The sequence below is a fragment of the Scardinius erythrophthalmus genome (genome assembly GCF_964197995.2).
Source record: "Scardinius erythrophthalmus genome assembly, chromosome: 1".
Lineage (NCBI taxonomy): Eukaryota > Metazoa > Chordata > Actinopteri > Cypriniformes > Leuciscidae > Scardinius > Scardinius erythrophthalmus.
In genome coordinates this window covers 30760782-30777730 of record NC_138221.1, presented here as the reverse complement: position 1 = coordinate 30777730, position 16949 = coordinate 30760782, and the positions used below count along the sequence as shown (strand labels likewise).

At 37.5% G+C, this 16949-nt stretch overlaps 2 protein-coding genes and 1 pseudogene across 3 annotated transcripts; all 3 read left to right on the top strand.

Annotated features, from left to right (window-relative positions):
• Window positions 1-8: 8 nt before the first annotated feature.
• On the top strand, window positions 9-8039 carry LOC308695828 (ecto-ADP-ribosyltransferase 5-like; the record flags this gene model as incomplete). Its single annotated transcript, XM_081374056.1, has 4 exons — window positions 9-59; window positions 136-823; window positions 7779-7897; window positions 8031-8039. The coding sequence occupies 4 exons, from the start codon at window positions 9-11 to the stop codon at window positions 8037-8039; spliced, it is 867 nt and encodes a 288-aa protein (XP_081230182.1).
• A 27-nt stretch (window positions 8040-8066) lies between these two features.
• On the top strand, window positions 8067-15696 carry LOC308695820 (erythroblast NAD(P)(+)--arginine ADP-ribosyltransferase-like; the record flags this gene model as incomplete). The annotated part of the gene is made up of 2 exons (XM_081374041.1): window positions 8067-8117; window positions 14947-15696. 2 exons carry the CDS (start codon window positions 8067-8069, stop codon window positions 15694-15696), a joined length of 801 nt encoding a protein of 266 aa, XP_081230167.1.
• On the top strand, window positions 8161-8980 carry LOC308687175 (NAD(P)(+)--arginine ADP-ribosyltransferase 2-like; annotated as a pseudogene). The gene is made up of 2 exons: window positions 8161-8165; window positions 8202-8980. The product of its transcript is annotated as an NAD(P)(+)--arginine ADP-ribosyltransferase 2-like (transcript).
• Window positions 15697-16949: the final 1253 nt, after the last annotated feature.

Here is a 16949-nt window from a genome sequence, read left to right as displayed (position 1 = left end):
GAATCAAGATGCTGCTGATCATTGAAGCTCTTCTTCTCATTTTAGCTGCTCTAGGACAGGTAAGCTTGTGTTCTAGTATGAATATTACAGACATGAATACTGATGATGTGATCATTATGATTTCTGTTGCTGCAGGATCACAGAGCTGCTGTTGAAGGAACGATATATCCATTGGATTTCGCACCGAATTCAGTTGATGATCAATATGATGGTTGTACTGTGAAAATGGCAGACCTGGTGAACACAACATATCTAGAGAAGGAAAAATCGACCTCAGCTGAATTTAATAAGACTTGGCAAGAAGGTGAAGAGAAAGCCAGGAAAGCAGAGGATAACTTGCAACAAATTCACTCTGTTGCCATTCATGTGTACACTAACAAAGACTCTAAAGTATATAGTAATTTCACTAGTGCCACTCGTACTGACAAACAGAAATATAAAGAGGGGACATTCAAGTGGTATTCACTTCACTTTCTGTTAACAGAAGCGATACAGATTCTGAAGAAAACACACAATAGATGCTATGTAACTTATCGTGGTACAAATATTGAATTTGATGTTCAGAGCAAAGAGGTTCGTTTGAGCTCATTTTCATCCTCCTCTCTTGATCGTAAAGTAATACAGGGTTTTGGAAATAAATCTTGTTTTGAAATCTACACTTGTGAAGGTGCTAATTTGACAAAATATTCAAAGTATCCTGATGAGAAAGAGGTGCTGATTCCTCCATATGAGAAGTTTAAAGTCACTGCTGTCAAGAACAGAACAGATCAGCCAGATCTCTGGTGTGAGACTGTGTTCGTGTTGAATAGCACTGGAAAAACAAGTAACCTGAACTGTGCATTGTTTAACAGTGGAAACCATGCTTCTTTCTTTAACGGTTTACTAATTTTGCAAATTTTATTTTGTGTTTACCTGCTAATCAGTTAACTTGTAGATTATACATGTTTCGTTGTTCCTGATCTTTGTATTTCTTATCATGCTTAAATGTGAACATTTTGATACTAATAATAATTATGTAATGATGGGGAAAAAGAAGCATTTCTCAACTTTTTTTATTTTTTTTTATTTGTGTAAATCTACTTTGGGTGCAAAAAATTATCTTTTTATTAAATTTACACGTGGTCATTGTATATTTTGTTTGAATGTTTAAAACATATTCTAATCTAATAATAATAATAAAAACAAGACAAAACTAAAATATTGTGTCAAAAGCATTGATTTATATCAGTAGTAAAAACTGAAAGTCAGCTAAAACAGTGCAGGTAAGTAAATGAACACACACAACCCAGAAGACAGACAGACAGGAATGAATGCGTCTGGACGAAATCACGATGTCTTACTCATTCTAAGATTCAGAAAGCTTTTAACATATTGACTCATTTCATGTAAATCACAGCTTAGCGCCAATGAGTCTGGATCAAATTGCTCCCTTTGACACGTTTGTGGTGGCATGATAGAGATTAAACAGAAACACCTCCGAACCCCTAGCTCGTGAGCTTCAAACAGGTCGTAATCACCCCAACTCCCCTCTCACGGCAAGCAAGACGTCCAGGTGGAAAGGAGAGACCTCTCCGAGACGCCACAATACACATACACAAACATTCTTTGCATTTAACTCAGAATATAAGTAATTCCAAAATGTATACGATATATTCCTGTATGTATGTATGTATGTTTGTATGTATGTATGTCTTCCACCTCATATTAGCCTAGTTATAACTTTCTAGTTGTGTTAAGTGATTATTTCCAAGAATAAGAATATATCTCTATCTTTGTATCTTCCAGACATATCTATCTTGGTAGCCTACCAAATTAAACCTCTCGGTTTGCCTAAGCTATATATATATATAGGTTACATATAAATGTATTATACTATGTTTTACCATCCTTTGGAGTAGAAATGACGAATTCTAACACCATCATAAACCATGCAAATTAGGCTGTCAAGAGGAGAAAAAGAGACTCTCTCCCGCTCAAAGTTTTCGGGGTTTGATTGGTCTGATCACCCAAAAAAGGTGTGGACTACGATTTCCTTTAAGGGGTCATATAATGGTACATGCACTTTTACAAGTTGATTGTACTGAAATGTGTGTTGGCAGCGCCTATCATAAAATGATAATCTCCTTTTTTTTAATCTTTTTTTTAAATCTCCTTATGTTTTCCCCTCTCTCAAATCAAGCCGTTCGACCTAGTGACGTCACACAGTCAGACGCCCCTCCCACGATTGTTGATTGACAGCAGTGTTTCAACACAGACCCGCCCTCGCTCATGAGCGAGCTGTCTGTCATCATAGTCCATTGTTGTGTTACGCTGGAGCACTGTCTATGAGCAGAATGGCATCTAATCGATTGTGGTGTTGGTGTGGTGACACGCGCTCCGGAAGAACCAAAAGAATGCTTCAAACTAACGGACACACCAAGGACGGACACTCACACACACGCATTCTTGTTCAGCACCAAAGATCCATGCAAGTATTATTTCTATCGAGATTTAAATGCGTTTAAGATTGTCTGCACCTGCTTTAAGGTGATTTGATTCTTTCCTGGCTCTCAAAGGATAACTGTTTGTGATATTTTGCCATTCTGTGATCTGCTCTTTCTTTATTTATTTACTTTCGTTATTCTGTTTCTTAACCCGAATTAGTTAACTTTACTCGCAAATCGCGTGGAAACCCGTTTTTTTTTTTTAAAACATGTTCATTTAAGCGAGGAGTTTGGTGATGCCCTGGCAGCTGTCTTGATTCAGTGAAATTAGTTCCAAGTGTGCACACATATAGTATACACTCACCAGTATACATACAACTCACCTGTTAAACTGCTCGTTAACGCAAGTAGCTAATCAGCCAATCACATGGCAGAAACTCAATGCATGTTGGCAAGTAGACATGGTCAAGATCATCTGCTGAAGTTCAAACTGAGCATCAGAATGGAGAAGAAATATCATTTAAGTGACTTTGAATGTGGCATGGTTGTTGGTGCCATGTGGGCTGGTCTGAGTATTTCAAAAACTGCTGTTCTACTGGGATTTTCACACACAACTATCACTTGGGTTTACAGAGAGTGGTCTGAAGAAGAGGAAATATCCAGTGAGCTGCAGTTTTTGTTGGAGAAAATGCCTTGTTGATGCCAGAGAAGAAAATGACCAGACTGGTTCAGCCGATAGAAAGGCAGTAACTCAAATAACTGAACGCACAACATATCCAACCTTGAAGCAAATGGGCAGAAGACCAAACCGAGACAGATAAGAACAGGAAACTGAGTCTACAATTCAAAAACTACAATTGTGCTGTAGATTGTGCACTTCCTAGAGAGTTATGTTATCATTCAGATTTGAAAACCAGCCAGTTTGAACAGTCTTATTTGTGTGTATTGCACTTTGTCCAGAAACTATGCGCAGTTCTTGAACTGTTATGTTTACGATGCGATCATGGCACGCACGATGAAAAGGCCTTTAAACGCAGGGCACCCGTTCATTATGTGTGCTGTAGATTCCATTGTTTTATCGCTGTGTAATAGACAGAATGGTTCGTGGTGTTTTGGAAACCACAGAGAGAGGTTGTATTTGGTCGGGAGAGTTTGCAGCCGAGCTTTGATAACACATTTTATGATATTTTTTGCGCATTTTTATTTTTACGTATTTTTGCTCTAAGCAATGTCACACATTTTTTAGGCCAAAACATTTTTTGTCACATACAGCCAGAGGTGGGTAGAGTATCCAAAAACTGTACTCAAGTAAAAGTACAAGTACTTATAGAAATATTTACTCAAAGTAAAAGTAAAAGTAATAATCTTAATAGTTACTTGAGTAAGAGTAAAAAAGTATCCAATGAAAAAACTACTCAAGTAGCGAGTAACTTACTTCGGATCATATAGGCCTATATATATATATATATATATATATATATATATATATATATATGAAGACTTCATGATGCAAAAGCCATCTGAAATTTTCTTCTAAAACAAGCATTTTTATCAAGCTTGTTCAGTAATTTCACTTTAATGACAATTAATAGGTAGGCTACTTTTCATTGCCATTTAAATGAAATAATTGAACATAAACATACAAGCTTGATAAAAATGCTCTTTTAGAAGAAAATTTCAGATGGTACTTAGAGGCTTTTGCCTCTGAAGTCGTCATATATAAAATGATATTATTTAGATTTTGTTTATTTAAATGACTATTATTAGACTATCATAAGTAGATTGGCTATCTTTGCAACAAAAACAGAAGAGAGACTAGCATTATTTCTGCCATCTGTATAGCCCGAAAATCATTGCCTGTCCTCTGGTTTGTATAATAGTAACTTATACAACTACATTTGTATTATTAGACAATGTCGAAATAAAGTGAATCTGTATTCAAAGGCATGAGTTAAAACTCTTCACATGAGTGCTACTGAACATCTGAACACAAAAAAACAAATAAAAGTACATCGACGGATCTTCTTCTGACTGTTCTCCAAAATATAATCAAATGTATATTTCTGCAAGCATGTGTCTATGTTAACTGTGTCTACGGCAGGCGAAGGCATTCGTTTTCAAGTCGAGTTCGCACGCCACTGCGCAACAATAACTTACACACAAACTACCGCGGGCGGGTGTTCATAAACTGTTAACAATGGTAGCTTTATTTAATGTAAATTAATGTATATGTCCAAAAAACGGGTAATGTCATACTTTCTAGTATCGTGGCGTAATAATCTGTTTGGTGGTAAAATGTAGGCTATATTACCTGAGTGAAATTAAATCGAATATATCGTCCTGTGGAATCATTCCTTCACAGACAGCATACGAAGATGATCAACTAATAAAGATCTTCATCGCTGGCAAAAATATATGATGCATTTGAAGATTTGCTCTCACTTGACTGTACTGTAGGTCCACTGCCACTTCATCTAACACTCTTGATGTGCTTAAATCTTCCTGTTACGACTCCGAATGAATTGTGTGAATTGAAATCGCATCAGATGATTCAGAGCGTGCAGGGAACTGAACAGAATCAGGAACTGAATCATTCAAACTGATTCGCGAACCGATTTAGACAGATCTGCCAACTTGTTTGATGAAGTCTTTGGACAGAATCGACTCAAAAGAGTGATTCATTTGTGAATTGAGCATCGCTCAAGCCCAGAAAAAAAGATACAGCACGCTTGGATTAAACTACGCATTTAACAACACATTGCATTAAAAAGTAACGAGAGGAACGTCGCCCAACGTAACGAAGTAAAAGTACAATTTTTTCATTAGAAATGTACTCGAGTAAAAGTAATAAGTACCCACATTCAAATCTACTCTTAAAAGTACAATTTTTCCAAAAAAGTACTCAAGTAAATGTAACGAAGTAAATGTACTTCGTTACTACCCACCTCTGCATACAGCAAACATCTCCTCACCATCCGCTAGCTGTCTGTCCCCTGAACACACACTGTGAAAAACCGCAGTCTCTGTAGACAGCCTTAGGCTCCACAAATAGCAAGAAAAACAAACTGGGCTAACTCACACCACGAAACATAACAAACTGTACCAGCCAATAACCGACAAGAAGGATTTGGGGTGGGGTTTGGGGGGTTAGTGTGCGGATGAGGAGGAGGGAGGGTCTAGTTAGCCTCCGTTTTGTTGGACAATACTTTAAATGTCAACACGAAGTGACGTCAGCCAACATCACTTAGAGCACCTTTAACGACTGAATTTTGTAATGCAGAGTGTGAGACTGTACGACCCGTGCACTGCAGGCATGCAAGTTTACCTTGAAGGCGCAGGTTAACCCAATAATCGCGCTGTTGTGCTTGAAAATATTGGAGGACTTCATACCTGCATGTCCAGCTGTTCAGCTTCTTACTGGTTCCAATGTGAAGTATTGTCGCCTCAGCACGCACGTTTAGATCCATAATCTGCCCCTCGCTGATATTTACCTGCTCCCCGCCTGTATGTGCCCAGTTCAACTGTATATTATTGTTACTACACAAGTCATTCAGATCGGGCCAATCCGAATGTATTCCAAATCCTGTAGCCCTGTATCCAGCTTTCCGCTACGTTTCTTTCTGAAGCCGAGGAAACCCGGTTCTCCATCTGCAGCATAGGGGACCTTGCGTTTGCTTACACACACACTAGGGCTGGGCGATTTAAATCGCGATATTGTTATGCGCATCTCGTCAGTAAAGCCGGTTCCTTGATTAGTAGTAAATCGCCATAACCTGCTTTCAGATGAAGCGGCATTTAGGGCTGAGGAGATAATTAAGTGATTAATTTAGTGATGATTGAGCATTATTGAAGACACCTGATGTTAACAAGCAGAATCACTGAAGAAGAAAATCACAAATTGTAAGTTACCATTGGGGTGATGGGTGTTTGCTTTAGTTGGGCTCTAGACCATTATGTGTTTACTTAAAATTTTATTGTTGTTTGTCTGCTGTTATTGATTTATAACAGTTAAATGAACAAAGTAAAGTGATATCATATAGCCTAGTGTTGGTTATGTTTTGACATAATCATGCTGTGATCTGAAAAATGAAACATATTAAAATAGTTTGGTTTAACTTGTTAGCTGCAGTTTAGTGATTCTTCAGCCTATGATTATCAGTACTTTACTTATAATTCAAAATATTTAATAAACATTGTTCTGATCAAAAAGACATTCAGACATATTCATTTAAAACACAGATATCAATAATCAGCCTGTGAATCTCAACAATGGTGACAATAATAAAGCATGTTGCAGTGGCTGCCACCAATCACAACTCATTAATGGCTCCCATCATGCATTGCGGTATGAATACATTATGATCTGAATTGTCTATGTAATTTACTTTTCCTCATTGAATATTCTGCTCCTCACCATTGTTGAGATGCATAGACTGAATCTTGACATCTGTGTGTGCCTAAAAGAATGATTTTTTTAAACAAGTTTTAAGAAATCTTTTATATGATAACAAAAATTCTGGCCATTTATTCAGATTCACAGTTATGCAGTAACCAACAACATAAATCGAAGTCAGAAAGAAGGATTTTAATGAGTTCAGTGATCAACTTCAAATGATGATTGTCATAATATAACCAACACTATCAGATCACTTTTTATTCTTTGTTCAACGGCCAGTTTTAACTCAGATACAACCGCCAAAAAAAATCTAAAGTACATAAAAAAGGGTCAGAGCCCAACTAAAGCAACTACCCATCACAATAATGGTAACTTACAATTTGCGATTTTCTCCTTCAGCGATTCTACTTGTTAACATCAGGTGTCTTCAATAATGTTCAATCATCACTAAATTAATCACTTAGTTATCTCATTAACTTAAACACTCTTGAGTGTGGACCCATACACTCCCAGGAGTGTTAATTTAACACCGCTAATTTACTGGAGGTTTTGCTGTGTACAAAGAGCCGTAGTTAACTGACAAGCTGAGCCATATCGCATTAAATATCGCTGGCGATACGTCCGCGATATTCATGTGATTTGGCTCAGCTTGTCAGTTAACTACGGCTCTTTGTAGTAAATGCCGCTCCATCTGAAAGCAGGTGATGGTGATTTACTACTAATCAAGGAACCGGCTTTACTGATGAGATGCGCATAACAATATCGCGATTTAAATCGCCCAGCCCTAACACACACACACACACACACACACACACACACACACACACACACACACACACACACACACACATACACACACACACACACACACACACACACACACAATATAAACAATTATAAACATAACATTATAAACAACTTAAAAAGTAACTCCAAGCACCTCATCTGTTTGTTTGAAGAGTTGTTTTCGTCTGGCTGTGAGTGGCTGACTTTTCTGAACTTCTCCTCTCATCGAGTTCCTGAAAAACAACAAAAAGAAAACTCAGAATTTGACAAAACCAGACAACAGTATTTTCAGGTAAGTTTGGGGGTAAAGTACAAGGTCAAGGTCATATTCACATTGCTATTGAAGAGATATATGTATATATATATTCAGTATTTGTGAAAGGTTGTTGTGTTCGGGATGTCTTTCATCATCTGTTCTTCACTAGATCTACTAGATCATCAGAGGGATTTGACTGAGCAAGATGCTGCTGATCATTGAAGCTCTTCTTCTTATTTTAGCTGCTCTAGGACAGGTAAGCTTGTGTTCTAGTATGAATATTACAGACATGAATACTGATGATGTGATCATTATGACTCCTGTTTCTGCAGGATCACAGAGCTGATGATGATGATGAAGGACAGATATTTTCATTGGATATGGCACTGAATTCTGTTGATTATCAATATAAGGGCTGCACAGGAAAAATGGAACGTTTGGTGAAGACCAAATATCTGAAGGAGGAACTTGCTAACTCAAATGATTTTAGAAATGCTTGGAAATTTTGTAAAAAAAAAAATCTTTCATTTTGGAACATTAACAGCAAATTAAAAAGAGCATAAAATTGCCATCTATGTGTACACTCACCCAACTTTTAATATATATTCTAAATTCAACAATGACACTCGTAATGGCAAACAAAACTACACAGACAAAACTAAATGGTATTCACTTTAATTTTTGTTAACAGATGCGATACATAGTCTAAAGAAAAAAACTAAATAGATGTTTTGATACTTTCTGCAGTACAAATGTTACATTTAATGGGATTATGGGAATGTTTCTACGGACATTCGTTTTGGCTCATTTACATCGTCCTCCATTTATCGTTTAATAGCAAAAGGATTTGGAGATGTATCTTGTTTTTAAATCAAAACTTGTGAAGGTGCTAACGTGACAAAATACTCAAGGCTTCCTTATGAGAAAGAGGTGCTGATTCCTCCATATGATAAGTTTACAGTCACTGATGTCAAGACAAGAGGTGAGCAGAAAGATCTCTGGTGTGAAACTGTGTTCACTTTGAAAAGCTCTGGAATAAGAAGTGACCTGAACTGTGCTCTATTGAAAAAAACATCCAAGACCAAAACAAAGTACTATGTGCTGAACAGAGTACTTTGAATTTACATCAGTACATCATTTTTGTTTGTTTTTTTTGTTTTTTTTTTTACCAAATATAAACATCTCTGGAATAAACATATCTGGAAAAAAACATATCTGGAAAGGCTCTGAAAAAAAACAAGTTACCTGAACTCTTCAGGATCATCCAACAGTGGAAATCAAGACTATTTCTTCAAAGTTTACTAATTTTAACATTATTTTGTAATTTGTTAACCAGTTTACCAGTTAATCTGTTTACTGCATGTTTCTTGTTGTTATTGAACATTGATTGTCTTGTTTTATTGAATCATGGCATTTGTCTGATTGTACAATTTCACAAGGTAAACATTATAAAATTAGAGTGCTGAATTATTATTATTATTTATATTTTAAGATTCAGATTCAACTTCTGTCAACTAAATAAATCTCTCAAAGCATCTTAATTTCTATCATAATTTTCTTTGATAAACAAAACATTTTGTAATTGCATGTTATATGGGAAAATAAATCAAAGTGATCACCCGAGAAAAAGATCACTTTAACTGGAAAAATTATAGAAAATGATGCTTCACAGCATTATCCTGTGATGAAACCTTGTGGTGGATGTAAAAACATACATTTATATTTTACATTTTTAAAATATTTTTCTTTAAAAGTAAAATGAAAGTACAGTAAATGATATCTAAAATTAATTTTGTTAAATGAATAACTAGAGTAAGAACTAAATGAGCAAAGTTTATTGGGACAAACTTCGATATTGGCTTGATAAAGCCATATGAACGTTTTAAAGTTTTATACGCTTCAAAATAAGCGAAGTGGAAAGAGAAGGAAGAAAGACATTGTTAACATGAATTAACATGTTTTAACACATTTAACACATGAATGAAATGAATGAAACATATGTTTAACTAGCATGTTTTAGCTGGTTACTAACATAAATTAACATGTTTTTAACATGTTCCATCACATTGCAAACATGAATTAGCATGTTGCTGACATAAATTAGCCTGTTGTTAGCATGATTTAGCATGTTGTTAGCAGGTTTTAGCATGCCGCATTTAGCATGTTGAGTAGACTTGCATCCTCAGTCAAAATCGAGAAGTCGAGGGTCTGTTCAAATAAACTTCCCTCGTCCACTTGACAAAGTTGAACACTTCAAAATGGTGGTGGGGATTCCCTGAGGGGAAGTTCTGACCACAAGACTTAACTAATCTCTGAAATTCTCCATCTGTGATCCTTGAAGAGTCTTTGGCAACTCAATCTTTCCTCCTGACCGTGCATTAAGACAATAATAGACACACATCCTCTCATTATGTTAAGTTGATTGGAACTTCTTAATTCTTGCCCTGATGGTCTAAAAATGATCAAAATATACTTCTGAAATATTTTACTCATAAAATATTCTAGGGGTGCCAATAATTGTGGCCAACGTGTTTTGGAGAAAAACATTTATTTGTTTATAACTTTTTTTGATATTTGATCATCTTTCTGAATCTATTATATTATTATAATTTTAAGCAGAGGGACTGTTCTTTCTTTTGATATATTGCATGTTCATGAAACTTTTGTGAAAATTATCAAAAATGCTGGCGCTGGCTTGCAACTTTTTTCAAAAATGCTGGCACGAAAGAGTTAAAAGTGGAGTTAAATGCTAACACACTAACTTTTTTTATCGAGTCAGAACAGCTCAAAATACAACTTAGGTGTGTAAAGTTTTTTTTAGCCTTTGTCCAGTGTGAAACCACACAAAGACCTTCACAAGTTCTCCGTTATGATGAATGCATCAAGATCACACTTCAGCTGTTATACTTCAGAAAACATATACACATTATTAGTGATATAAAAGACAACTTCAACAACCAAGTCAAGTCGTGTCAAGTCACCTTTATTTATAGCAGAACTGAAGCACAAATAAATACAGATCTTTCTTAACTGACATGACAAAACAAAGGGCTCTCTTAAAATGTCTCTTAAAATGTCTCTTAAAATGTTGTTGTTGTTAATGTTGTTGTTGTTGTTTTTTTTGTTTTTAAACAAATGTCAGTGAAATTGTGTGTTGAATCTGGTCAAACGTAATACTATGAGCTGTTTTCTGTGCATTTTATATAAGGTTTGACAATTTTGCAACCCAAAATTTGAAACATCAAAAACAGTTTAGAACCCAGTTTTTCCCCTAGCCATATACATTACATAAGCATAAAAATTTAAAAAGGCCTTTGTAATTGCAATACAGCCCTGAGTGTACTTGTACAGTTTGGTCACAGCACCACCTACTGGTCAAAGTGTCTGCTGATATGTCATAATACCCTGTAGTGGCTTTCCTATAGGCCAGGGAAAAGTGGTGAGATGTTCTTCACTCATAGTTTGAAATGACAATGTATTTTATCTTCAGTTGATTTCATCCAAGGCAGTGGCTGGAAGTAGTTCTTGTGTTTCTCTTTCCTTCAGTTATTCTGCTTGTTAACAGAAGGTGTTCATCATTAATGCACAATCATTATTCAATCACTTAATTATCTCATTACCTCTAACACTGATTAAGTGTTACATTAAACAGCCTGTAGTGTGCACACTAAGCAGTGTTCATTTCATCTGGGCAAACCCATGTGGGGCCTACATTGAAACTGGGGGCAAAACTGGCTGGGTCCCAGTTAGATAGCCCAGGTCAAACCCATTTGGGCCCCACATGGCTGTGCTGGCTGGGATGGCTAAAATCAGACTTGTCGAAACATGTATAAAAAGAGTTAAAAGCATTGGCAAGCTCCGCATCAGATCCAAAACCCTCTGGAAAGACATGGCTACTATTACTGTGCTTCTGGGTATCTGCTATCGTTTTCACACAGGACCAAGCAGAGCCAAGGTTATTTTCAGCCATACTTTTTTCAAGTTTAGACTTATATCTTTGTTTTGCTTTATATATCTCACCTTTAAGCTCTTTAGTGGCTACATGTAGATCAGAGGCAGTTCTACCAGAAAGACTCGGGAGAAATGATACTGTAACAATAACATTTATTTAGAAGCTCAGCAAGCAATCAGGTTCTTTGGCGTAGGCCCCGTTCGTAACTCGCATTCAGAGGGTACGGAATCTGCGAGTCCCGCCTGAAGATGACGGCGGGGGCGCCGCTCACCCCCGGCGGAGTAAGGAAAGGGGCCATCTGGTGGTGGTGGGGTGGATGGAGGAAAAGAACATTCTGAAGTCTTCAGGATGGAGGGGATAGCCTGACTGATGGTGTTGTGGTTGATAGAGGGAGGACCCAGCTTGGTGGAGTAGAGGAGTTGGAGGAAAGATCCCATCTTGGTGGAGGCGGGGAGGATGGAGGTACTGTAGCGACAGCATCTGCGAACTCAGACATGTGTAAGCGCTACCCTTTTAAGCTACAGTAAATGATATGATTGGATAGATGAGGAGGTAATTAGTGACGCGAACGATTGAGTCTTCCTGGCAGAACTTGCGCTAGCTTCATTTCCCTGCTTATAAGCATGTCTTTTTTTCTGTATAGGCTACTATCTTTTATAGACCTATTCACCCATGGTTTATTATTAGGGTATACATTTACTTGTTTGCAGGGTATAATAAAATCTCTACAAAAGGCCACATATGAACAAACAGCATCAGTCATTTCATCCAAGTCCTTGCAGGATTCTTTAAAAATATCCCAGTCTGTGCAATTGTAACACTCCTGGAAGCACATAACTGATACTGCCTTGGTTTGCACTTTTCCCTTTCTCAGGACAGTACGATAAGTGGGGAGGAGCTGTATACAATTATGGTCTGCGGAGCCCAGTGGGGGGAGTGGCATCGATTTATAAGCGTCCTTTATTGTGCCATAGCAGAGATCCAGTGTCTTTCCCCGCCTGGTAGGACAGGTGACATACTGGTAAAAATCTCTCAAAGTCTTTTTCATGGTGACATGGTTAAAGTCGCCTAGAATAAAATTTGGCGCGTCTGGGGAGAGTGACTGTAGTTTCTGCACTACGTCAGAAATCACAGTGCAAGTGGTGGTGGCATAATGACACAGACATGAGTTCGATATCAGGCAAGCATATTTTTTTCTCTAAAAGAGGTACAATACCGTCTATTAAAGTACACACATACTCCGCCACCCAGTGTCTTTCACGTTGCACTGGCCTCCCGGTCCATCCGAACAGGTGATCCAAAGCCGTCAATCCACAGGTCTTGGTCTTGATCCCGGTTAGACAACCAGGTCTCCGTGAAGGCCAGGGCGCAGCATTCCCTGAAATCCTTCCGGACATTTCACTGGAGTTCGTCCGCCTTGTTCCTAAGGGATTGCACATTCCCCATTATCATCGTGGGCAGGGGGATCCGTCTCATTCCCTGCTTTCTCAGGCGTAGTCTGACGCCTCCGCGTTTTCCCCCGCTTCCTCTTTTTTCTCTGCCATGTCGAGGAACCGGACCTATAATCCTTTCGTATACAGTCTGGTAAGTGTAAGGTTATATCTGATACACTAGGCAGGTTCCCAGAGCTAAGATGAAGCAATTGGTATCTGCTGTACTGTGTTCTTCCTTGGGTAGCTGCCTGCTTTGAATCCTGGGCAAGCAGCAGACATGATAGAATCCATGTCACAACCAGGTAGAAAAGTTCCATTTTTAGGTTGACACCTTCGTTTGGAGACTAGCTGCTCGGTAGGAAATCTCAGACAAACTTTATACAAATTTTTAGACAAAACTTGACACACTTAATGACGCTTACAAAACAAACAAATCGGACGCCAACTCTCTCACTGCCAGTCTCACGTGTACGCATGCGCCATCATTTTGTTAGACTGTCTTACAGATTTTCACGAGTTCACACTTACATATAATTTGAGGGGGTAAAGTTTAATGCGTATTTGGCGTGCTGTCCGAGGGGAGGGCTCCGAGCTCGAACCCAGAGTACTCCCCCCTATGTAAGTGCTTAGGACTAGAAGCGTGGAGAAGGGGTGGTGGAGGGATGCTGCAAAACTGTCAATGGAAAGAGGTGAGACTGCTGAGTGTATATATACCTCTTACCATTGATTGCTGAGTGCTCTCCACTTGTGTTAATTATCTGAACGTGCTCCTCCCGAACTTTGTTAATAAAACATCATTTAAAAGCATTGGTTCTATGGCAGCATACATATAATTTCATTTATATTTATTTTGTTTGTTTAAAGTTACTGCATCCGTAACTTTCACAGAGTCAGAACTGCTCAAAGTGATAAGGAGTGTCAAGCTTTATTTGCACGTCTGCAGGAACTCGGTTTGTCCAGTGTGAAACCACACAGACTTCACATGTGCTGCATCATGATGAGCTCAACATCGCGATCCTACGTCAGCTGTTATATCCCACAACACACACATTATCAGCGATATAAAAAAGCCACCTTCCTCATCGCTTTCAAACGTCGTTGTCGTCTTGCTGTGAGCGACTGACTTTTCCGATCTTCTCCTCTCATCATTGAGCTCCTGAAAAAAAAAATAAACAGACAAGAATATTCTCAGGTAAATTTGGAAGTAAAGTAAAAGTCAATATATTGATATAGATCACAGGTTTAGTTGCATATTTGAAGTTTTTTTGAATCCAACAGAAAATACAAACAAATTTTAAATTGTGTTTTATAAGAAGTTGGTGAACAGTTTAACATAAAGTACTGCTATTGCAATGATAGATTTAATATATGTGAGCTGTTGTTGTGTTTCAGCATCAGTTCTTCAATAGATCTACTAGATCATCAGAGGGACCAGATGCTGCTGATCATTGAAGCTCTTCTCATTTTAGCTGTTCTAGGACAGGTACATCTACATTTACATTTCCATTTATGCATTTGGCAGACACATTTATCCAAAGCAACTTACATTGCATTTCAAGTTGCACATTTACATTCTTATCAGTTCTTGCTTTCCCTGGGAATCAAACCCATGACCTTGGCGTTGCAAGCGGCAACGCTCTACTGTTTGAGCTACAGGACAGCTGGTAAAAATGTGATCATTATGATTCCTGTTTCTGCAGGATCACAGAGCTGCTGCTGTTGAAGGAAAGATATATCCATTGGATATGGCACTGAATTCTGTTGATGACCAATATGACGGTTGTAGAGAGAACATGACAAACCTGGTGATGACAAAATATCTGAACGAGGAAATCAAAAAGTCTCCTGAATTTAGTGATACTTGGCACGACGGTGTAAAGAATGCCAAGAAACCACAGGATAATTTGGAACAGATTCATTCAGTCGCCATTTATGTGTACACTAAGAACAATTCGAATGTATATCGTGAATTCAATAATGCTGTCCGCAGTGAGAAACAAAAATACAAAGACAAGACATTCAAATGGTATTCACTTCACTTTCTGGTAACAGATGCAATACAGATTCTGAAGAAAACACAAAGCAAATGCCATAAAACTTATCGTGGCACTACAGTTGAGTTTGATAAGGATGTTCTGAAGAAAGAGGTTCGGTTTGGCTCATTTACATCCTCCTCTCTTGAGCGTAAGGTAGCAAATGATTTTGGACCAAAATCTTGTTTTGAAATTGAAACTTGTGAAGGTGCTGATGTGATCAAATACTCCAAATATCCTGACCAGCAAGAGGTGCTGATTCCTCCATATGAGAAGTTTATGGTCACTGATGTCAAGACAAAAGGTCAGGATGGTGCCTGGTGTGACACTGTGTTCAAGTTGAAAAGCTCTGGGAAAATAAGTTACCTGAACTGTGGTGCTGATGCAAAACTGGTACAGGACAGGGCCAAACTTTAAATCTTCACTCATTGTGTATCTTCAAGTCTGACGCTGCTTTCATTATAATGTTTGATGGCTTCATTAATTCCGAATTATAATCGTCTTTACAAGTTTTAAGTAAATCAACAATGAATTCCTCTGCTTTGTCAACTTTTGATCTAGTTTCTGTTTTCACATGTAACTCTGTGTGTTGTGCAAGGATAAAGTGAATAGGCAAAAGCTTTACATGTTAATAATAATGTACCAGCTGACAGGGTTCCCTGTGTATATTTTTTTTTTTCCTTGAGAAAAATTAACATGTACTGTATCTGATATATATTGAAATAAATCGACATTAAAATGAAACTGAATCATAAGCTTATGAATCAAAATCAAATCAAATCCTGAAATTTGTGTCAATGCCCAGCCCTGATAAAAACACATTAGGCCTATCAGTCATTGTACCATGTAAACATTGTAATGTGTTTTCAGGAAACCTATAATGAAATTCTGTTCAGTTACAAATGTTTTGACAAACACAATACAGTTCTTGTGATGCAAGGTTTTGTGTTTTGTTCTTCAAAAAACTCAATCACTCACCGCCCGCAGGAATAATTATTACTCTGAACTCAAAAGTTGGCAGCCCTAGTATTTATTTTGGTTGAACTTCATAGTAAAACTTAGAGAATTTAAAAGCTGAGAATTTGTTTCATATTAAAGGTAAATTGTCTTGTCTGTCGGCGGCTTGTCAATGTCCTTTTTGCTCCACAATGTTTTTTCACTGTGTGATCAAATGGATTTGGGGTAAGAACAGTGTCAGTTGCATCAATTGAGTCTCAAGCTGAATTGTGAGAGCTGGTATACCTGCTGCTTTTTTTGTTCGTTTCCAAACAAAACAAAACAAAACCAGTAAAAGAAGAGAGGTACTTCAAAAAATGTTCAATCTCAGAGGGTTAAATTTAATATTATATGAGCTGATTAATTCTATGTTCACTTAAACTGCCTAAAAACTGTGTACAACCCTGAATTTGTTAGCATCAAAATTAAATTGGCAAAAAAGCAGGTTGTAAACTGAGCCTAAATAACCATTTATCATGTTACTTCCGCAGTTTCAACTGTATATAATTTAGTTGTCCTTTGGTTACAGCACCACCCACTGGTCAAAGTGTATGCATCATATTTAGCAAAACATTGTTAGTACATAATTGTTGTCAGTTCACAGAGTCAGAACTGCTCAAAGTACAATTGATATGGAGTAAAACACTTAGATGTGTAAAGCTTTTTGTTGTTGT